The sequence below is a fragment of the Phyllobates terribilis genome, unplaced genomic scaffold (genome assembly GCF_046119375.1).
Source record: "Phyllobates terribilis strain yellow unplaced genomic scaffold, ASM4611937v1 Scaffold_4__5_contigs__length_816908805, whole genome shotgun sequence".
Taxonomy (NCBI): domain Eukaryota; kingdom Metazoa; phylum Chordata; class Amphibia; order Anura; family Dendrobatidae; genus Phyllobates; species Phyllobates terribilis.
This window is the reverse complement of record NW_027362764.1, coordinates 243,934,540-243,959,456: the sequence shown is the minus strand read 5'-3', so window position 1 is coordinate 243,959,456 and position 24,917 is coordinate 243,934,540. Positions and strand designations below refer to the sequence as shown.

The following is a 24,917-nucleotide window of genomic DNA, read 5'->3' as shown; positions in this document are numbered from 1 at the left end:
TCAAAAGAAAAAAATAATACTGAGTATAAATTATGCATTATATTATGTACCAATTTTCCTTAAAACAGCACAAAATGCATTAAGTATAAAGTAGCTTTGGCATAGATGCACCTCTAAATTCACACTCTCTAAGTTCTGAAAACTAATGAAAAGCATAAACTGCAATTTGAACTCATGCCATTAAGGCCCTCTCACACGTCCATGTTTCCGCTACGTGTGGCATCTGTTTTCACACTTACCGGAGACACATACACACGCACACCCATTATAATCTATGGGGCTGCGCAAATGTCCGTGTTTTTACACAGACCGTGTGTCCATGTGACACACAAGAAGACATGTGTTTTTTCCCGGTAGCACAGATGATAATCAGGCTTGAGCGAGTATGTTCTGTCCGAGCTCCGGGTATTTACAGCTGCTCGGTGATCAGGTTAAATCGCTCCCGTGTGCATGATTTGCAACTGTTAGACAGCTTTATTACATGTGAGGAATGTCTAACAGTTGCAAATCATGCACATGGGAGCGATTTAACCTTATCACTGAGCAGCTGTAAATACTCGGCCCGAGCATACTCGGCGAAAGGGTTAATAGAACATACTCGCTCATCACTAATGATAATACATACCGTTCACGTCAACACAGATGACAAAGTGTGATATCAGTGTGCCGTCCGTGTGACACGTACTGTACTGGAATAAAATACAGAATGGAAATTACAGATGTTTAGGTGTTAAAAATTATAGATAGATATCCGTAAGATATAGAATTTGTGCCTTGCGTATGTAGCTTATTGTACACCTTTCTATTAACCTAATAAATAAATGAAAAAAAAAATTACATGAGGTCCCCCATCATGGTTATTGGGCCCTTCACAGCCTAAAAATACCAGCCATCAGCCACCCCAGAAGTGGCGCACTACATTACATATACCCATTCTGGCGCTTCACTTTTGCTCTTCTTAATTGCCTTGGTGCGTTGGCAATCAGGGTAATGGGGTTTGGGGTTGATGACAGCTGTGATTTGTCCAAAATCACAGGTGGCATCAAGCCTTGGTGTTAGTAATGGAGAGGTGTCTATCAGTCAACCCCATGACTAACCCAGTAATAAAAAAATAAAAAAAAACACAAAAAAAATACTTAATTTAAATAAACACTACTTCACACTTTCCCTGCTTCACCAGGTAATTAAAAAAATCCCACGCAGATCTGACATAGTCCAGGGAATCCGAGAGCAGAGTGAGTTAGTGACTCTGATGAGCCATGACTTCAGTACCTGGCGACTGAGAAGAGCGGTGATGTCCGTAACGTTACTGCTGTTCACAGTCGCCGGGTCTAGCTGAGAGCAGCATGAGCCGGATTCGGGGAACGTCTTGAGAAGCACTGGACTATGCCGGACATGCGTGGAAACTTTTTTTTTTATTACAAATTGGTGAACAAGGCACAGTCTCTTGTTTTTGTTTCTCTTTTTTTATATTTTTCAGGTTTCCATTTGTGGACTGTGTCGGACCTGCGTGGGATTTTTTTTTTTTATAAATTGGCGAACCAGGGAAAGTGTAGAGGAATTCTTATTTAAATAAAGTATTTTTTTGTGTGGTTTTTTTTTGTTTTTTTTTTAGTGGGTTAGTAATGGGGGTGTCTAATAGACACCTTTCCATTACTAACACCAGGGCTTGATGCCAGCTGTGATGTTTGACAAATCACAGCTGACATCAATCCCAAACGCCATTACCCCGATTGTCAATGCACCAGGGCAATCGGGAAGAGCGAAGGCGAAGCGCCAGAATTGGCGCATCTAATGTGATTCACCAATTCTGGGATGGCTGCGGGCTGGTATTCTTATGCTGGGTAGGGCCCAATAACCATGAACCTTCCCAGCCTGATAATATCACCTCTCAGCTGTCTGCTTTACCTTTGCTGGTTATTAAAAATGAGTAGGACCCCACGTCTTTTTTTTCATTTATTTATTAGGTTAATCCATGTCCCGTAAGCTACACATGCAAGGCACTAATTATATGTCACAGATATCTATCTTCTATTTACCCCATATATATATATATCTTTGCACATCTTTATCTTTGCACATCTGTAGTTTTTATTAGTTATTTTACTCACTTATATAGTGCCATTAATTCCATAGCACTTTACAGACATTATTCTGCATTCTATTTTAGAATGTGTCACGCAGACGGCACACAGATGACGCACACGTACACAAGTATGTCACACGGACATGCAACACTGATAACACAGGTACTGGTAAAAATCAAGACTTATGACGGGGTCATAAGAGTAACTTCAAGCTACTTTTTTTGCTTTTCCAATGTTCTAAAAGTAGATATAGACAGACAGATGAAAAGGTAGTTAAGTATTAAATTGATAAAGTTTTGCCATTATACTGCTTCTCTTTCTTAAGAACTTTGACAGATACACTTGACCTTTCTTCACCTGCAGTGTTATTCTTAGCTGTGCTCCTGGTGAGAAGATCAGGACTTGTCTTCAATCATCATTTGTTGCCCTTAAGCCCATGGTCCATATCAGAGGACTGTCAGTTTCCACTGTAACAATTCCTTGGCCATCATAAGTGTTTGATGTGCTGACCAAAGTTCCAAACTTCAACACTCCAGCAGCTGAAACATAAGAAATAACATTGTAACTCTTGACTCTTCTGCACTTTCAGTAAAGAAAAAAAAAAGTTTTTATTTTCTCTACAGAAAATGGGTAAATTATCTGTTTCTTAAGCAGCTGGGTTAAAAGAGCATTTCATATTATCAGGAATGGAAAAAAATGTTCCACATGGAGCTAACTGCACATGCTGTGTTCTTCTATGGCTGTCCCCGGATGAACAGAACATTGCATGCTGCTCTCAAAACTTTTACCATAATCTTTACCACAGGAGAGACCTTCACAATAATTGAGATATTATCTAGTATTGTAGCTCAGCAACAATTACATGAATGTGGCGGAGGGTCAAAAAAAATATCCCCAGAGTAAAATAAAACCTAACTTTTAATTGGCAAGAGTAGTGAAGCTAGGTCGATGTAATACGTGTTTATTGTCTTGTATAAAAATATTAGTTATTTCTAGATGTTCATATCTTCCACTGACTCCCAAATGTCTAATGAACTGTGTGATGTGTCTCCTCCATCCTGCTTTGTAACACTGCTAGCACATGATGTCTACCTCTGACACGGTACAAACCACCTTTACTAGAGTGTAATCTCGTAGAAACAAATAAGCTGTCCCTATGAGTGTGGTGTCTAATTATGTACCATTGTGAAATATGTTTTGATGGCTCCTCATAGGCGTTATCTTTTCCAAACTGTCGGAATCAGAATGGTTTATACAAACAATGCACCAAATCAAATTTAATATAGTGTATAATTAAACAATAAGAAAGTACAAGAGTAGGGACAAAAAGAATGAGTAAATCATATTCAAAATATTGCATCAAAAAGTTAGAGAAAGGAGGCATGGTGTTAGACCCACAATAATAGGACAAATTAGAATAATAAAAATATATCATCTTTTTTAGTTTACATAAAAAATTGGGGAAAATAAAAAAAGCATAGGTCTACAGAAAAATGGCAACATGTAACAGCAGTATAGGATGAAGGACTACTGACAATTTGGTCAGTATTTTACATCAGTATTTGTAAGCCAAAACAGGAGTGGAACAATCAGAGGAAAAATATAGAAACACGTCACCACTTCTGTATTTATCACCCACTCCTGGTTTTAGATGACAAATATTGATGTAAAATATTGACCAAATACTGAACTTGTGAACGTGCCCTAATACATATAATTGTGGTACAAAGAGATGACAGAAAAAGTTATTGCATACTAAACAACAGCATAATAAGCTCTAAGTAATATATACAAAGACACAGAGATCTGTCATAATAGGGAGCAAGAGAAATGTATCACATACCCATAATGAATCTGTCCAATCCCTATGGAATGGTCCCAGCCCCAATGCGCGTTCTGGTGTCAAGCTTGGTCTAGCACCATTCCTTTCACCCCTTTCTGATGCAGAATCAGAATGGGTACAACACAAACCTTAATTCAAGCACAAACACTTCACCAGTGCTCTCTATTTAAGGTGTATTAAAGGGAACCTGACACCCGATCCATGGGCAGCACGTATCAGACACTGGCTGAATGATTTCATCCAGGTATCTGACTCTGAAATGTGGTGGCGTTTCAAAGAAAAACACACTGTAAAAGCCGGACAGCATATTCTATCATCTGTCATTTCCAATGACATAAGAGCCTCTGTGAAGATCTCATATGTCATGTTTGGTATCTAACCCTTAAACACAATGTTAGGCCATGTTTTGCAGTGTTTTTTGCTGCATTTTTTTAAGTCTTTTTACAGTACCAGCAAAAGCTATGACAGTTCAGAAATCTTATGCACACGCTTGTCTTTTTTTCCTGACTGAATTTGAGAACTATATCAAACCAAAAGAGGATAATAATGGCCTGGGAGGGATATATTTTATATTAGTATTTACAAAGTGTGGAGAACCCCATAGAAACCCCTCTATATTCAAGCCATAAAATGAAGCTTTTATTGTTCTTTCTATTAAAAATGCAAAAGGGTATAACAACTTTTTGTCCCTAATCTCTCATGTATTTTAAGCAATAAACACTGGTATGTATTCATCGCATGACACCCTGGGGTGCCAACACTTGTTTGACAGAATAGGACAATTATAGCACAGGTCCCCCCACAATATATACTATCGTTTTGTGACAATCAGTAAACACAACTTGTCAGGTCAAGAACAACATTTGGATATGATTCACATATTTACATTAATATTATTATTTATTATTATAGTGCCATTTATTCCATGGCGCTTTACATGTGAAAAAGGGGTATACATACAAAAACAATTACAATAATCTTCAACAAAACGTGACGGCGACTGGTACAGGAGGAGTGAGGACCCTGCCCGTGAGGGCTCAGTCTACAAGGGATGGGTGAGGATACAGGAGGTGAGGGTAGGTCTGGTCGTGCAGCGGTATGGTGGAGCGGTGGTTAATGCAGGTTGTATGCTTGTTGGAAGAGGTGGGTCTTCAGGTTCTTTTTGAAGGTTTCCATGGTCGGCGAGAGTCTGATATGTTGGGGTAAAGAGTTCCAGAGTAAGGGGGACGCACGGGAGAAATCTTGTATGCGATTGTGGGAGGAGGAGATAAGAGGGGAGTAGAAATGGAGATCTTGTGAAGATCGGAGGTTGCATGCGGATATGTACCGGGAGACTAGGTCACAGATGTATGGAGGAGACAGGTTGTGGATGGCTTTGCATGCCATGGTTAGGGTTTAATAGATGAGTAGAATCCATCCAAACCTGTCTTTCTGTTTTTTAAAAGGGGGTTTTCAGCTATAATTTATTTTCACCCTTTTAGCTTGCTAATGTTAAAAAAAGAATAAATTCTTTTGTTACTCACCCCCTCCAGGTGCAGTGAGGTTTTTCCACTGCTGCTCTGATCATTGTTGATAGACTGACTTCATTGCACTGTAATGCAGGTATCAGAAATGCAACGCGCAGAGACACGAAGTGAGGGCATTCAGAGATGTGTAAAAACAATTATATATATATATATATATATATATATATATATATATATATATATATTTTATATATATAACCAGGCTTTAAACAAGGGGTTAGCAACAAGAATGAACAGGTAATTTACAATAACAATGAATCTCCCAAAATAATGTGATGCGCCCTGGCGTGGGAGTCTCCACGGCAGTTCTTTAACTCTGTGAATGGCCCTAGAGGGGGTCACCGGTTATTCCCGGTAGGCCGCAAGTCTTTTTCTAACAAAGTCAATTAAATCTAGTTTGGCTTTTTCCACTTCGCCCGTCCCCCTCCCAACCTGACATCCTAAACCCCACTGTCCCCGGTACTGTGGATGATCATTTGAAGTGACGGCCCTGTTCAGCGATGCAGCTCCTCTGTTTCTGCTGGCGTGACTCCTCTGATGCAGTTCTCTCTTATCTCCTCTTCGCTCGGCCGTTGGAGACTGTCTCTCGCGCCATGGATAGCGGGATCCAGACATTGTCGGTTGACAGGCAATGTCGTGTACTGTGAAGTCACTCAGTACCACAAGCAGATCCCGGCTCTCCTCAGTGGCACGGCACTCGGGGGACTTCCGCGGTGAATCCGGCATTTGTTCACCGGCGTCGCCTGTCCTGCCTCATAGGTCTCCGCCTCCGACCTTTCAGGCTGGTTTCCTCAGCACATCCAGCGTGCGTCTCCTTCTCTCTGCAGCTTGGCGTCGAAATCACCTCAGGTTTGGTGCGCTCGACCATTATATTTAACTCCTCACTGGACGTCACCTGACCGGGTCCACGTTCAAATCTGTTCCCCCTTCAACATTCCATTTGATTGCGGTCAGCCAGCAGATGACAATAAGTCTTTTTGACTTCTATTACATTCCTCCCTCCTTTTTGCTCACCAGTCCTTGGGCGAGTGGATTCTTTGCGAGATTGATGCCTTCCTTCGAGGCAGCGTAAGTTCAGACAATAGTTAAGTACACTCCTCTGTTTTCTGTTGAATCTGAGACCAGATAAACTCCTCTTGAGCATACCGGTTAGGAGGGACTCCAGCATTAGCCCGTTCAGTTCTGCGGGGTTTCTCCCGTGAAGGTGATTCCGGGGTATCTAATAAATTAACCAATGGAGAATGTAAATCACCTCCTGATCCATTTTGTATCCCACTCGGTACTGAAGGGCTCAATTGCATTGTAGCCCATCCTTCTTAGTCTTCCAGAATCACTATGTGTGGCACTTCGGTTAATTTTTCCGCAGGCTCAACTCTGTTACAGTCCTCTGCTTCGGACAAACAGGGCTGTAGCATATTATGGTGCAGCACCCAAGATGTCGTGGCATCACCCCCTTCAGGCCTACCTCGTAGACTGAATTCTTTGGGTGGATCTGCTTCACCACTCGATATGGTACTGCCTCCCAATGATGTTCTAGCTTACTCCCAACTGGTTTGACCCTCACTAACACACAATCTCCTGGTCGGAGTGAGCCCACTGAAATCAAGGGCCACCCTGTATGCTCTACTTCCTGAAACTTCTGCGCAGCCAGCTTTCTCACTGTATGAAGCCGCCGTCCGTGTTCTCGAATCCAGGTACTCGGACTGTAGTACAGACCGGGATCTTCTGAGTCTAGCTTCAGGTCAGTAATCTCTCGTCCATTCCTTCCAAACAGCAACATATAAGGTGTGTAGCCAGTAGTCGCATGAACCCCATAATTATACACCCACACCAACTCGGGCACGAACTCGGGCCATTTCATTTTCTTGTCCTCTTCCAACGTCCGTAACATCTGCAACAAGGTTCGGTTGAAGAATTCACATGCCCCATTTCCTTGCGGGCGATAGGGCGTCGTTCGAGATTTGTCGATCCCATAGATATGGTATAACTCATCCATGACTCGCCCTGGGAAGCAGGCCCCTTGGTCAGAAAGTATCCGATACGGGCACCCATGAATCCAAATGAAATCTTGACAAATGGCCTTGGCTGCGGTTTCTGCTGTCTGATCCCGGGTAGGTGTCACCACTGCAAACTGGGTGAAGTGATCGGTCATTACCAAGCAGTGTATGTAGCCTTTGTATGAAGTTCCGATTGTCCGATAATCGATCATCAGAACCCCTAATGGTGCAGAAGTTCGGATGGTCTGAATGGGAGCTCTTTGTTCAGGGGACTTACTCAACTCACATAGGTGACACTTGCGGCAATCTTCTTCTATTTCTTGGCGCAGTTGGGGCCAATACACCAGTCGTTGTAACCACCAAAAGGTCTTCTCCACACCGAAGTGGGCACCCGTTCCTTGAGCCTCCTGGGCTAACTGTGCTACTAATGTTCCTGGGACTAATACCTGCCAGGTCACGTCAAACTCTCGAGGTAGCTGGACTTTCCGGCATAGCAAGCCATCCTTCAGGAAGAGCCTTTCCCACTGGCCTAAGATTTGTAAGGTAGCTGGGAGTGAAGCAGCTCTGGCCTCCTGGTCGGGTCCCTGACCTAGAGCGACCCATTCCCTAAGCTTTGCAAGCTGGGTCGGACTGTTGCAACTGTATCCACTCGTTTCTTGAGTGGCCCAGGATTTGAGTGGGCCTTGCCTTTTCTTTGGACCTCTGAGCATCTACTACAGCTGCAGCGAATTGACGAAAATTCGTAATCTCGTCACCTTCCAGTTCTTCATCTATATCTCTCTTTGGCCCCATCTGAGTGACCCGGGACAGGGCATCTGCATGAGTTTTCAGGGCCTTGGACCGATAAGCGATTTTGTACTGATATTTGGACATCCTTGCAAGCCACCGTTGCTCCAATGCGCTCAGCTTTGCGTTCTCCAAATTAACCAAAGGGTTATTGTCCGCACGCACTTGTACTTCTGGACCTGACAAATACTCTGTAAACCTCTTGGTCATGCCCCACACCAGTGCCAGTAACTTCAACTTTAACGAACTGTAGTTGTTCGGATTCTTCTCAGTATACCGGAGCGACCAACTGGTATCACAATCACATGACGCAATCACCCACTCTTTTCCTTCCTGCACTTGAGCCAACACTGCTCTCAGTCCATGTAAGCTTCTGTCAGTGTACAACACAAAAAAATGTGAAAAATCAGCTTAGGCCAGAATTGGGACATTCGTTAGCGCCATTTTCAATGCTCGAAATGCTTCTTCCTGTCATGGACCCCACTGAATAGGCTGTAGCTTGGCTCCCTTAGCCGTTCCTCTCAGAAATTCTTTAAGCGGGACTGCAATCTTAGCAAAGTCTTTTATGAATCTGCGATAGTATCCAGAGAGTCCTAAAAACGCCCTCAGCTCCCTTAGGTTGACTAGTGTGGGCCACTTCTGCACCTCCGCTATTTTCTCCACGGTGGGGTACACTCCCGCACTAGACACAGTGTGCCCCAAATATTCCATCTCTCGCTTGAAGAGATGACACTTGCGGGGCTTTATTTTCAATACATGCCTCTGAAGTCGTTTCAACACTTGTTCCAGTCGGCGGAGATAACCTTCAACCGTGGCGGAATAGAGGATTATATTGTCTAGATATATTAAAGTAGCCCCAAAGTTGAGGTCCCCCAAGCATCTCTCCATCAATCTTTGGAAAGTCCCTGGGGCATTTGTCAGTCCAAATGGCATCCAGTTGAACACAAACCCACAGGAAGGACAAAGGCAGTTTTTGGACGATCCTTCTCAGCCACTGGGACCTGCCAGTAGCCACTGGCCAGGTCGAGAGAAGAGAAGAATTTAACACTTCCTAACGCAGATAGAGACTCTTCAATTCGGGGTAATGGATAAGAGTCCCGTACTGTACATACATTCAACTTCCGATAGTCTACACAATCTCAGGGTACCATCTTTTTTTTGAACCAGTACAATAGGAGCTGCCCAGGGACTCTCGTGGATAATGCCGTTCCCCAACATGAGCCAAGAGTTCTTTCACCTCCTGGTACATTTGAGGTGGAATCTGGCGATACTTCTCTCGAATGGAAGCAGTATTTCCTGTGGGTATTTCATGTTGAATGTCCCGAGTGCAGACAAAATCGTCTTCATGTTATGCAAACACCCTTTGATAACACTGTAGAAGCTGTTCAATCTGTCTAACTTGCCCAGCAGAAAACTCAGTAAGATTAGCCTTCATTTGCTCTAAGAGGTGACACCCAGTTAACGGTTCTCTTTCCATTTCTTGTCTGTTGAGGGACACCTCCAGGGTCCATGATTCCCCTTCTACAGGTGCCAACCCTATAGCATCAGCTCTGGTGAGATCCTCTGGCATTATGCAAACTCGTGCCATCTCTTGGCAGGGCAATAACTGCTAACTTGCGCCACTTAGATTAATGCAACGCACGGATACCTTACCCTGTCGCACGGTGGCCAGTGTGAGTGCCACCAGAAGCCCAGAGGGCGCTTCCTCTCCCTCTATTGGTTCAATCTGAATGTCCATACCCTCTAAGAACACATGTGCCAGTACTGGCAAAGTGAATACAGTCTGTCCCACTGGCAGGGTCACTGTATCTTCAGGGGGCATTGACACTTTACCCAGATACTGAGAGGTAGCAGGCAATTTTTGAATTTCACTGACTCGTGCAAGGTGCTGAAACACCCTCTTGCTGGCTGGGTCACGAGTGGTGCGAGTCCAGTTATTTCTGTCAGAACCCTCAGCCATGAACTGTCCGACCTCTTTAAGCACATTCTTCCAGGTCGGTGGTCAGTACTATCCCTTTTCGACCAAGGTTCTTTCCGCATGCCCGAACCGACATCCATACCACTCCTGCTACTGGGATAGGTAGTTGGTTAGCCACTACCAACTTGACAGTAGGTTCCTTCCAGGAACGAGTAACTTCTGGAAAGTGACTTTGAAAATACGCCTCAGGCATAGTAGTCACCTGAGACCCAGTGTCCATTAAACAACGAATCCGCTGTCCGTTAAATTCAGCCCAAACAATAGGCCTCTCGGAGACAATGTCTTCAGAGCTCCTCCTTCCAATCCCTGAAGTTTGAAACCCCACGGTATGCTCCACAATCGTGGAGCGTCTTAGTTTAACGGCTGCCCCCGCTTTCTCTTTTCTCCATTTGGACAGTATTTGGAGATATGCCCCCTATCGCCGTGGGTCCAACACTCTGGTCCTCGCTCCAACGATGAGCTGGGTGCATGACTCGTTGAAGCCTGATAGGAAAGTTTTTATCGCTCCGGTCTCTGTCCACGTGGGGCGGAGCAATCCATTAGCAAGGGGGCCACAGGGGTCTCCCTAATATTGCTCAGCTGATCTCGAAGATCTCGAATTTCTTGACGTATCTCTCGTGCCCAATCGGGCAGTTGGCGAAAAATGGCGTGCTGGGAAGCGAGTGGAGAAGGAGTCGTTGCTTCATGACTTCTGACGGTGGCTTTGAGAACAGGAACTTCCTCCTCTAAAACTCTAGCTTCAGCCCCAACCTCCAGGAAACCCAGACCGGGCCTCAAACGCAGCCGTTCCTTTAAGATCTGCCTCAGGGATGGGTCCTTCAAGCCAGCAATCAGTTGGTCACGCAACACTTCATCCAATAATCCCAGTCCTTGGTTCCCGTCTCGAGCCTTCTTTATGATATGGGCCGTCACTTCCTGTAATGCCTTAATGTATTCATTTATGGTTTCATTTTTCCCTTGAACCCTCTGAAATAACCGCAGGCGTAAATGCCCCAGATCCGTGGTATCACAGTGCATGTCCTCCAGAATTTTTATCACTTTGTCCACGGTGTCACGGTCCCCAGATGGACGATATATTACAGTTTGCTGGGCTTCTCCATCAAGGGTTAGGAGAGCCAACTCAGCCTGAGCTAGGGGATTGAGGGGATACATGCATAACATACTTCCCAGTATTTCTAGTCAGTCCCACACTGACATGCCATCCCCCGTGAACTTGGGAAGGTGGCTAAGCATAGCCCCCAAGGGTATATGTCCACTGACAGACTCGGTCACAGACTGAGCCCCATCTCTGCATCTGAATGTTGCATCCTGCCGACTACGCCAAATGTAATGCAGGTATTAGAAATGCAACTCGCAGAGACACGAAGTGAGGGCAGTCAGAGATGTGTAAAAACAATAATATATATATGTAACCAGGCTTTAAACAAGGGATTAGTAACAAGAATGAACAGGTAATTTACAATAACAATGAACAATCTCTCAAAATAATGTGATGCAGTTCTTTAACTCTGTGAATGGCCCTAGCGGGGGTCACTGGTTATTCCCGCTAGGCCGCAACTCTTTTTCTAACAAAGTTAATTAAATCTAGTTTGGCTTTTTCCACTTCTCCCATCCCCCTCCCAACCTGACATCCTAAACGCCACTGTCCGCGGATGATCATTTGAAGTGACGGCCCTGTTCAGCGATGCAGCTCCTCTGTTTCTGCTGACGTGACTCATCTGACGCAGTTCTGTCTTATCTCCTCTTTGCTCGGTCGTTGGAGGCGGTCTCCGTGCCTTGGATAGTGGGGTCCAAACCTTGTCGGTTGACAGGCAATGTTGGGTACTGTGAAGTCACTCAGTACCACAAGCAGATCCCGGCTCTCCTCAGAGGCCGCGGCACTCGGTGGACCTCTGCGGTGAATCCGGCATTTGTTCACCAGCGTCGCCTGTTCTGCCTCGTAGGTCTCTGCCTCTGACCAGTCCGGCTGGTTTCCTCAGCGCATGTCTCCTTCTCTCTGTAGCTTGGCGCCGAAATCGCCTCAGGTTTGGCACGCTCGACTGTTATATTTAAAAACTCCTCACTGGATGTGACTTGACCGGGTCTCATGTTCAAATCTGTTCCCCCTTCAACATTCCTAAGTCATCTTGGTTCCGTTTGATTGCGGTCAACCACCAGATGACAATAAAGCTTTTGGACTTCTATTACAGCACTACTACCGTACACATTACCACTGCAGTCAATCACTGGGTTTACAGGCTAGTGACATCTACAACAGCAAAGCAGCTGAACTCAGTGATTATCTGTAATAGTAATATGCGTTGCATTTATGAGGACAGGGTAAAACAAACTATACCTGGAAATCCCCTTTAATTTATACAGCATAGTAATCACACTTAGATTTATTCAGAGATCAACAGTACTGTTGTATATCCATCTATCTATCTATCTATCTATCTATATATATATATATATATATATATATACACACACACACACACCTATATAGATAGATATACAGTGGTGGCCAAAAGTATTGGCACCCCTGCAATTCTGTCAGATAATACTCCGTTTCTTCCTGAAAATGATTGCAAACACAAATTCTTTGGTATTATTATCTTCATTTAATTTGCTTGCAAGGAAAAAAACACAAAAGAGAATGAAGCAAAAATCAAATCATTGATCATTTCACACAAAACTCCAAAAATGGGCCAGACAAAAGTATTGGCACCCTCAGCCTAATACTTGGTTGCACAACCGCTTCCGGTAACCATCAATGAGTTTCTTACAATGCTCTGCTGGAATTGTAGACCATTCTTCTTTGGCAAACTGCTCCAGGTCCCTGATATTTGAAGGGTGCCTTCTCCAAACTGCCATTTTGAGATCTCTCCACAGGTGTTCTATGGGATTCAGGTCTGGACTCATTGCTGGCCACCTTAGAAGTCTCCAGTGCTTTCTCTCAAACCATTTTATAGTGCTTTTGGAAGTGTGTTTTGGGTCATTGTCCTGCTGGAAGACCCATGACCTTTGAGGGAGACCCAGCTTTCTCACACTGGGCCCTACATTATGCTGCAAAATTTGTTGGTAGTCTTCAGACTTCATAATGCCATGCACACGGTCAAGCAGTCCAGTGCCAGAGGCAGCAAATCAACCCCAAATCAGGGAACCTCCGCCATGTTTGACTGTAGGGACCGTGTTCTTTTCTTTGAGTGCCTCTTTTTTTTTCCTATACACTCTATGTTGATGCTTTTTCCCAAAAAGCTCTACTTTTGTCTCATCTGACCAGAGAACATTCTTCCAAAATGTTTTAGGCTTTCTCAGGTAAGTTTTGGCAAACTCCAGCCTGGCTTTTTTATGTCTCGGGGTAAGAAGTGGGGTCTTCCTGGGTATCCTACCATACAGTCCCTTTTCATTCAGACGCCGACGGATAGTACGGGTTGACACTGTTGTACCCTCGGACTGCAGGGCAGCTTAAACTTGTTTGGATGTAAGTCAAGGTTCTTTATCCACCATCCGCACAATCTTGCGTTGAAATCTCTCGTCAATTTTTCTTTTCCGTCCACATCTAGGGAGGTTAGCCACAGTGCCATGGGCTTTAAACTTCTTGATGACACTGCGCACGGAAGACACAGGAACATTCAGGTCTTTGGAGATGAACTTGTAGCCTTGAGATTGCTCATGCTTCCTCACAATTTGGTTTCTCAAGTCCTCAGACAGTTCTTTGGTCTTCTTTCTTTTCTCCATGCTCAATGTGGTACACACAAGCACACAGGACAGAGGTTGAGTCAACTTTAATCCATGTTAACTGGCTGCAAGTGTGATTTAGTTATTGCCAACACCTGTTAGGTGCCACAGGTAAGTTACAGGTGCTGTTAATTACACGAATTAGAGAAGCATCACATGATTTTTCAAACAGTGCCAATACTTTTGTCCACCCCCTTTTTAGGTTTGGTGTGGAATTATATCCAATTTGGCATTAGTACAATTCTTTTTGTGTTCTTTCCTTGCAAGCAAATTAAATGAAGATAATAATACCAAAGAATTTGTGATTGCAATCATTTTCAGGAAGAAACTGAGTATTATCTGACAGAATTGCAGGGGTGCCAATACTTTTGGCCACCACTGTATACACATACACTCTGTATATATCAAACCAGGACACTATTATTATCAGAAGTAACGACCTAGGCATTGCCACATTTATGATGGCCTAAGTTAAAATTACCTTGAACAACAAAGAGAGTGGACTAGTACGAAAGGATGAAAAATAAGGAAAAAAAAAAGGGAAGGAGTAAGTGGAAACCACTAATAACCATTGTCCATATATGCATTTAACGCTTTGGTCATCTGAGGTGCAAATAAATATGTGTATAGTGCAAAAATTTTAGACAAGTGAGGAAAAAATGCTGCATAGGAAGAATGCTTTAAAAAATAGACATGTTAATAGTTTATTTGTATCAATTAACAAAATGCAAAGTGAATGAACAAAGGAAATTTAAATCAAAACAATATTTGGTGTGATCGCACTTTGCCTCCTAAACACTATCATTCTTCTAGGTCCTTTTCCACAAAGTCAGGTATTTTGTAGGATTATAGTGAGATGTATGAATAACCAATTATACCAAATAAGTGACAATGATCATCATTTTCATATGTAGAATGGAACACATTCATTAACTGAAACAAACAAAAACTGCTGTGTGGAAGACTTAAAACTGGGTGAGGAACAGCCAAACTCTGCTACAAATGTGAGGTTGTGGAAGACAGTTTCATGACACAGGTCACACAACATGGCGTGACTGAGAACAGCAACAAGACACGAGGTAGGTATACTACATCAGCAAGGTCTCTCCCAGGCAAAGATTTCAAAGCAGACTGGGGTATCGAGATGTGCTGATTAAGATCTTTTGAAGAAGAACCAAGAAATGGGCAATGTTGAGAACCGTAGAAGAAGTGGTCGGCCAAGTATACTTAATGCAGCCGACGGAAAACATATTATGCTAACTTTTCTTTGAAATCAGAAGACCAGCAGTGCCATCAGGCAAAAACCCATATATTTTGCATGGAAACAAAGCCAAGTGACTCAACTATGAAAAAATATAAGAACTGAGGTGCAGAAAAGTAAGCAGTAGGTGCACTGCACTGAAGAGGCAAAAATTGAAATATTTGCTGTAACAGAAATAAGATTGTTCACCTGCATCCTGGAGTGCGGTTCAATAATGAGGGACAGCAGCAATAGTGAAGCAAGGTGGAGGTTCTTTGTAAGTTTGGGGATTCATTTCAGCAAATTTAATTGGGGATTTGATCAGGGAATTACTGGTGTCATCAATACTGAGAAATACAGGTGGATACTTATCCATATTGTAATATCATCACAGAGTCACCTGATTGGCTTCATAATTATTCTGCAGCAAGACAACGACCCTAAACAAACAGTCAATGGCATTAAGAAATACGTTCAGTGTAAAAAAGCACATCGAGTCTTGGAAATGATCATATTGCCCCCACCAAGTCCTTATCTAATCATCGAGTCAATCTGTGGTTAGTTTTCCAGGATGTTTGGAACAACCTTGCTGCGGAGTCCCTTCAGTTTGATTTGATTCAGATTTTCCTTTTATTCATTAAACTTTTCATTTTATTAACTGATAAAAAAATAAACTATTAGCCCTTTCCCGACTATTATATCATATGTTGAGTCTCTGTTTTTGATGAAAGCTCAGGAACTGTAAGTGCCTATATTTCTGCATGTGGCGCTCATGCTCGACACTGAATAATTAGAGAAGTTTTGAAAAGTTTCTTTCTACTTTTTCATTTGCATATCAATACCACGTCTTAATCTTGTGATTTTCACAATTCCAACGTTGAGTAGTGTACTCGTGTTTGTGGGTGTGTAAAGTGATACAAAAGTATATTACAGAGAGACAATTGAAAACTGATGCCCAGACTTTTTTTTTTACTTGACCAATTATTTTATCGTCTTGCTTAAAGAGCTTTTCAAGACACTAGACAAAATGAGTACACAAAGATTTCTAGGCATTAAAATACTGTCAGCGTAATCCTATGAAAAATGTACCATGAACAGATTCAGCTTCTTGTAGCAGTTTTTATATCGGCCACTAGGAGGCACTTGAAGATCGTTATTTGAGAACAGATCCAAAAATAAATGCTTGATTAGACCATTTGATACTGTGCACAAAAAAGGAAAGCAGACTAAGACCAAGTGTGTTCACAGCCGCTGTCTCTATCCTGCATGACACCTTGCACATCTACGCAGTGACCTCGATGATAGCTCAGTCTGATCCAATAGTTATAGAGGGGAATATGCTTTGATAAATTCCTGACTTATTTATGAGACTTTTCCGTCCCTAAAGCATTTATTCTGAAATTTCATATCTTGTGCAGGAAAACAACTATCTGGCACTTTGAACTGAATACTTTCGATTTCACATCTCAAAACAGCAGCAGCCCGAAGAACTTACAAAGAAAATAGATCATAAAAGATAGGTGTTTTTATTTTGTTCCATACACAATACATAGTTAATGCAAAAACAAATACTTTCAGGATTTATTCACATTGGGATTGAAGCTTCCACATGAGCCATGACCTTCTATAAGAAAATGGATCAAAGAATATCAGATGGTATAGGAGAGTAATCATTTGCACATGTTCTATACCATTGCTCAAATATCAGTCCGTTCTTAACTCCTTTACCCCCAGTTTTCACTTTCCTAACCAGGCCAATGTTTTCAATTCTGACAAGTGTCACTTTAAGAGGCAATAACTCTGGAATGCTTTAACATGTCCCAGTGATTTTGAGACATGTTGTACTTCATATTAGTGGTAAAATTAGGTCGATATGATTTGCGTTTATTCATGAAGATATCGAAAATTTTACAAAAAAATTTGAACATTTTGCAATTTTCAAACTTTACATTTGTATGCCCTTAAACCAGATGGTTATACCACACAAAATAGATAACATTTTCCTCATGTCTACTTCACATCAGCATAATTTTTTAAACAATTTATTTTGTTAGGAAGTTAGAAGGTTTCACCAGCAATTTCTTATTTTTCCAACAAAATTTACAAAATCATTTTTTTAGGGACTACATCCCTTTTGAAGTGACTTTGAGTGGCCTATCTGACATAAAATGACATAAAATACCAAAAAAGTGACACCATTCTAAAAACCGCACCCCTCAAAACCACATTGAAGAAGTTTATTAACCTTCATCAGAACTACAGAAATGTGGAAATAAAAAAATTAAAATTGTAATTTTTCCCACCAAAATATTGATTTAGCCCAAAATTTTACATTTTCAAGTGGGTAACAGGAGAAAATAGAACATACAATTTGTTGAGAGTACATCAATACCCTATATGTGTGGAAAACTACAGCTTGGGTGCATGGCAGGGCTTGGAAGGGAAGGAGCACCATTTGACTTTTGGGGCGCAAAATTGGCTGGAATAGATAGCGAAAGCCATGTCGCGTTTGCAGAGCCCCTGGGATGCTTAAACAGTGGAAACCCACCCAAGTGACCACATCTTGGAAACTCCACACATCAAGGAACTTATCTAGAGGTGTGGTGAGCACCTTGAACTTAAAGGTGCCTCACAGAATTTTATAACATTAAGCCATGAAAATGAAAAAATACATTTTTACTGCAAAAATGTTGCTTTTGTCCCATATTTTTCCTTTTCACAAGAGAAACAGGGGAAAATGCGATTTCTCCTGAGTACGCTGATACCCTACATATGGTGGAAAACAGCTGTTTGAGTGCACAGCAGGGCTCGGAAGGGAAGGAGTGCCAACTGATTTCTGAAGCGCAATTTTGGCTGGAATAGATTGCGGGTGCCATGTCACATTTGAAGAGTCGCTGACAGGCCAAGACAGCAGGCACCCCCAGCCCAGAAAAGACCCCATTTTGGAAACTACACATTTACATTTTTAGGAATTCATGTAGTGGTGTAGTGAGGATTTTTAAACCCTCAGACAATTCATAGAACTGTATAACATTGGGCTGAGCCAATAGGACATTACCATTTTTTCATCTAAAATGTTGATTTAGCTATGTTTTCAAAAGGGAGAAATGGACCATAAAATTTGTTACAAAATTTCTCTTGAGTATGCCAATACTGCATATGTGCTCAAAAACTACTTTTGAGGCACAGTGCAAATCTCAGAAGGGAAGGCGCGCCATATTGGAGTTCAGATTTTGCTGGAATGGTTTGAGGGTGCCATGTCACATTGACAGAAACCCTGAGATCCCAGAATAGCACAAACCTCCATAAGTGACCCCATTTTACAAACATCTCTCAATGAATTCATCTAGGGGTGCAGTGAGCATATTGACACCACATGTGCCTCACAGAATTTTATACCATTGGGCGGTGAAGAAAGAATAATTATATTTTTACCACTAAAATGTTGTTTTAGCTCCACATTTTTAATTTTTATAATGGCTAATAAGAGAAATTGCAAAACAAACAGGTACATTTTTTCTCAAGTGCGCCAATACCCCTCATGTAATTGGGAACTACTTTTCAGGTACAGTGGAAAGCTTAGAAGGAAAGGAGCGTCATATTGCAGTGCAGATTTGGCTGTTGTGATTTGCGAGTGCCAGGACCCTCTGGAAGAGCCCTGAGGTGCCAGAACAGCAGAACCCCCCCATAAGTGACCTCATTTTACAAATTACACCTCCCAGTGAATTCATTTAAGGGTGCAGTGATCATATTGACACCATGGGAAGTGAAGAAAAAATGATTACATTTTTACCAAAAAACTTTTGTCTTAGCCCCAGATGTTACATTTTCACACTGGGAAATGGGTAAAAATGGCATCAAAATTTGTCACACAATTTGTTAAATATGGCAATATGCCATATTTGGCTGTACAGTACTGTTTAGCTAGATGGCAAGACTTGTGAGGGAAAGAGCGCTATTTGACTCTTGGAGAACAAATTATCATAGAATAGTTTGCGGACTCCATATGCAGAGCCCTTAAGTGCCAGAAGAGCAAAATTCCGCCTCAAGTGACTCCATTTTGAAAATTACACCCCACTAGGAATTTATCTACAGGAATAGTGACGATTTTAACTCCATGTATATTTTCCAGAAACAAGCAGTAGTGGATGATCCCGAGTGAAAATTGCAAATCTGCTATTGTAGTGCCCATACATTATGCCCAGCTCATGCTTCTGGAGACATGAACTTCGTAAATTAAGTAGGCTCTCATCGCTACAGAAATGGCAAACATGTGGACGCTAAATGTGGTTTAGGCACACTGTGCAGCTCAGAAGAGAAAATGGCATTTAGATTTGGGAGCGCAGAATTCGCTGGATTGGTTGGGGACGATGAGCCATAGTGCTTTTCCAGAGCCTTTGTGCTACCTATTATGTGGAAGGCCTCTATATTTCCATTGACAGATGATGGATGGCCCTGAGTAGGGAGTTGCTTTTTTTGAAGCTTTTATTGGCAACATTTTACATAACATTGTGTATCACATTTATCCTGCACTCTACGTTGAGCACTTTCATTGGGGTATCCATCTAAATCTATGAATGACATGATTCACATGAACCCCCCGAGGGATCCATTAACTACACTGTTCAAAAAAATAAAGGGAACACTTAAACAATACAAGTCAACTCCAAGTCAATCACACTTCTGTGAAATCAACTTCAAACTGATAGTTTGCTGATCTAATATTCTGAAGTGCTTCTGCATTGCAAAGCATTAGAGCACCGTCTGGCATGCAGGGAAGAGGCATGTCAGCACGTGCTCTGAGCATGAACTGAAAGGCCACCATCCATGGGTGAGTCCGTGGCCATCTTGCTGTTCGGGGTCACCATGGAGACCATCGGCACAACGCTATTGCATTGCGTTGTGCTGATGGGAGTACAGAGGGAGCTTCCTCCCTCTGCAATGCCTTGCAATATCACTTTCGCTATTGACAGCAGCATCACAGGGGATAAATGCTCGCGATTGGTGCTAGTACCGATTGTGGGCATTACTGCAGGGTGTCAGCTCTCATATACAGCTGACACCCGCATTTAATCGAGGCAGCACTCAGCGTGCCCACACGATCACGGCACTGTATATATACTTTGCAGGAATGCAGTGCCATGTATATATAGCGCATGTCGGGAAGGGGTTAAAGTCCTCTATCACTCTGGTTGCTGGTATAATGCAATAAGGTCTTTGAAGTGGCATAATAATCAGGGCCGGCGTTAGGGGCAGGCAGACTAGTCATCTGCCTAGGGCCCTCAGCCAGTTCCGTGCCGCTAATATCAACATGCCATGCAGCCACTTTGGGGCCCGCATAGCACATTCAACTGTATCAGCATTACAGCTGCTGATACAGTTGAAAGCAATGATTATTCTCTCTATGCTGCTGACGCAGCGGGGGCGATAATGTCGCCACGCTGTGCCAGCAGTGGAGCTGCTGAGACACACTACAGAGACTGGAGCAGTGGGGGAATGAGGAAAGGTAAGCATTGTATTTATTTTTGTATATATCAGTGACTACATGGTGGCCATAACACTGCAGCACTGTGGGGGCTGCATTATACTTAATGAGGGGTGGCTGCTAGTGTTGAGCGAACGTGCTCGGATAATGTGTTATCCGAGTATGCTCGGTCTTAGCAGAGTATCTTCGGTGTGCTCATCTAATATTTTTGACTCTCTGCGGCTGCATGTTTTCTGGCGGTAGATAGACGCAACACATGCGGGGACTGCCTATTTGTTAGGCAATCTCAGCATGTGTTGCATCTGTCTACCACCTAAAAAAATACAGCCGCCAGGAGTCAAACACATTAGATGAGCACACCGAAGATACTCGGTTAAGATTGAGCATGCTCGGATAACACGTTTGCTCAACACTAGTGGCTGCACTATACTCTATGAGGGGTACTGCATTACGCTTTATGAGGGGGCTGCATTATGCTCTATGAGGGGGGCTGCCTTATACTTTATTGAGGATCACGGGGTGCATTAAAATATATGTACTATATGGGGCTGCATTATACTATATGGGGGTTGCATTATCCTCTATCAAGGACTATGGGGAGTGCATTATACTATTTTACTATATGGTACCTGCCTTATACTGTATGGAGGACTATGGAGAGTGCACTGTACTATATGGAGGACTATGGGGGTGCATTATACAATATGGAGGACTATGGGGAGTGCATTATACTATATTGAGCACTTTGGGGAGTGCATTATACTATAGGAAGGATATGGTGCTGTGCATTATACTATATGGAGGACTATGGGGCACATTATACTATATGGAGGACTATGGGGAGTGCATTAAACTATATGGAGGACTATGGGGAGTGCATTATACAAGGTGGGCCATTTATATGGATACACCTAAATGAAATGGGAATGGTTGGTGATATCAACTTCCTGTTTGTGGCACATTAGTATATGGGAGGGGGAAAACTTTTCCAGATGGGTAGTGACCATGGCGGCCATTTTTAAGTCGGACATTTTGGATCCAACTCTATTTTTTTCAATGGGAAGAGGGTTATGTTACACATCAAACTTATTGAGAATTTCATAAGAAAAACAATGGTATGCTTGTTTTTTACGGAACTTTATTCTTTCATAAGTTTTTTACAAGTTAATAACCACTTATAAAATGTGTTCAAAGTGCTGCCCATTGTGTTGGATTGTCAATGCAACCCTCTTCTCCCACTCTTGACACACTGATAGCAACACCGCAGAAGAAATGCTAACACAGGCTTCCAGTATCCGTTGTTTCAGATGCTGCACATCTCGTATCTTCACAGCATAGACAATTGCCTTCAGATGACCCCAAAGATAAAAGTCTAAGGGGGTCAGATCAGGAGACCTTGGTGGCCATTTAACTGGCCCACGATGACCAATCCACTTTCCAGGAAACTGTTCATGTAGGAATGCTCGGACCTGACACCCATAATGTGGTGGTGCACCATCTGGTTGGAAAAACTCAGGGAACGTGCCATCTTCAGTGCATACAGAGGGCAACACATCATAATGTAGCAATTTCAGATATCCAGTGGCATTGAGGTTTCCATTGATGAAGAATGCCCCCACTATCTTTGTACCCCATATACCATAACATAACATCAAGATAAGAGATGTGCAGCATCTGAAACAACGGATACTGGAAGCCTGAGCTAGCATTTCTTCTGCGGTGTTGCTATCTGTATGGGAACAGATTGATTTATTAGTGATTTTTCTGTCCCCACCATTCTTGGTCATCCGGTGTAACGACTTGAATATTGTCGGTCACACTCGTTTAGCGGCCTGAACTCAGCGCGTGTAGACACAACCGAAATGTTTCTGTGTGATGGTGCAATATGTGAGCATTTACGGCCCCACTTTAAACTTTTGCCCAGGGTCCCACTTTGTTTAAAACTGGCCCTGATCATAATAATATATTTTAAAAATTACGTATTAATGTGCTGCACAGCATAGGTTAATGAGGCAGTGATAGTCCGGCAAGGGCAGCTTGATAGGCCCGCTGGAAATCTTTTGTGTTTGAGATTTTCTGGTGATTATACCAAAACGCAGATTGGATAAAATAGGCAGGTGTGATTAAAGGGAATCTGCCAGCAGGTTTTTGCTATGCAATCTGAGAGTAGCACGCTGTAGGGGCTGAGAGCCATATTCTAGCGATGTATCACTTACTGAACTGCTTGGTGCAGTTTTGATAAAATCCCTGTTTTCTCTGCTGTAGATATAGAACTGTTATGAATGCTAAGCTCTAAATAACCTTGTCCACAACACTGATGGGCAGCTTCCTGTGTGCACTGTACTTTCTCAGCAAATTGCCAATCAATGGTGGGAGCTGGGTTACACAGATGATCTGGTCTGCCTGACACACAACACACAGTCTTGCAATGAATCTCCCTGTTGATAACACACTAATTGTATGGAAACAATATTGAAAGGCGGGTGTTACTAGTGTGAGACATGTAATGAGTAACAGTCTGCTTTCCTGACCTACATGTCTCACACTGGTAATACCCCCTTATATTTAAAATAAGCTCTGGAAGCAGACTCTCAGGGAGATCCGTGTCCGGCCCATAGATCTTACCAGTTCATTTAGATATTAAAAAAAAAGTGTATTTCTCTGGAACAAAACATCGGATCTCAGAAATCAAAGTATCATTTTATTTAAAATAAAACTTTCACCTTGGAAATGCAGTCCAATCTGCAGGCACAATGTTATACAGCAGGAGGAGCTGAGTACACAGATATATAGTTCTGTGGGAAAATATTCAGTATAATCTGCGTTTTCATCATTTAATCCTCTGCTCTTTCTTGGATGTTAGGTCCAGTGGGCGGTCCTATCAGTGATTGACAGCTGTCTCTGTATAATAATGCATAGAGAGATAGCTGTCAGTAACTGATAGGACCGCCCACTGGACCTAACATTAAAGAAAGAGCAGAGGATTAAATAATGAAAACACAGGTTATACTGAATATTTTCTCACATAACTATTTATCAGTGTACTCAGCTCCCCTGCTCTATAACATGGTGCCTGCAGTTTAGTCTACATTTTCATGGTGACAGGTTCCCTTTAACTTTCTAAGCTCTGCATGCCCATATAGACGGCTTAGGAGGGTTGATCCTAATGACAGATTCCCTTTAATATGCTGGTCCAGTATTTAACCAGTTAGTTTGAATTTGATTTCACAGTAATTTTCTGAAACCATTATGAATGAAAATGGTATACTAAAAAATTAATGTTGAAGCATAGGGAACTACTGAGCTCAGAATGTCATGATTTTAAAGCTCTAGCTCTGCCCATCGCTCTCAGCAAAGGACAAACCAGTTTAACAGCATCCAGTAACCAGAACCCCATTTAGCTCCCAATTAGAGGGAGACTGGAAATCCTGCAGCTCTAATGTCAATGGTTTCAGAAAGATCTGATTATGGAACAGGTATTAAGGTATTAGGTTTGCCATATAAATTCCCTGATAACTGGCACAATATGGAGTTAATAAAATGCGCTGTGCTTTAAATACCATGCTCTGTGCCCTTTTCTATGTCAGTGACACAATGATAATTTGCTTTTAGGAATAGGCATTATGTTAAAGTCTGAGTTATCATGTGAACGGTATAATCTACAACTCATTACTCAATCTTCCTACAGATTACTGCCTAGGATCCATGATGAGCCGAAGAGGAAATGATGTATGCAAAGTAGTAATAGGGATAATCCTATTTTATCATATATTGCATTCTATGGTCATCCTTGCCTTTAGACTTTGGGATCCTCTATTGCAAGTAGCAAAATGTTTAATTATACTGTAATTAGAAAATACTAATTAGGAATGGTGGCAAATACCCTACATAATACTTAACCTCTGGCGTTTTCCAACATGCACAATATGAGAAAACATATCTTTACCCTGATCCTTGGGCCTCATTAAAGCTTTGCAAAGTGGATTAATGTTTTAAATATGCGGATTCAGCAGAGACGAGTCTTTACTATTTAGATAAATCCATCTCGTGCACTAATTTATTATCCTGAGGTCTGCACAGTCAGCGGGAGCAATCCATGAAGATGTTTTGTCAAATAATATCCAGGTGCAAGCTGCATGCCACAAAACTGTAGGGCAAAGCTACATTAAACATTATGTTGGCTGAAAATGGTTCTACTAAGAATATACATCAGGGCAATAAACCAGGAGAGCTTGCTTCAGAAAATCAGTGA

General features: G+C 42.3%; 1 protein-coding gene across 9 annotated transcripts in view; it reads right to left on the bottom strand.

Annotated features, from left to right (window-relative positions):
• Positions 1-1,192: 1,192 nt before the first annotated feature.
• TPK1 (thiamin pyrophosphokinase 1) overlaps positions 1,193-24,917 on the bottom strand; it is an 844,123-nt gene continuing 820,398 nt past the window's right edge. For 8 of the 9 annotated variants that reach the window (XM_073678179.1, XM_073678187.1, XM_073678188.1 and 5 more), the window contains one exon: positions 1,193-2,626. In XM_073678179.1, the coding sequence (XP_073534280.1) occupies positions 2,496-2,626 (131 nt within the window). In that variant the 3' untranslated portion in view covers positions 1,193-2,495. The remainder of the gene's footprint in view (positions 2,627-24,917) is intronic. The other variant, XM_073678184.1, reaches the window with a different exon arrangement.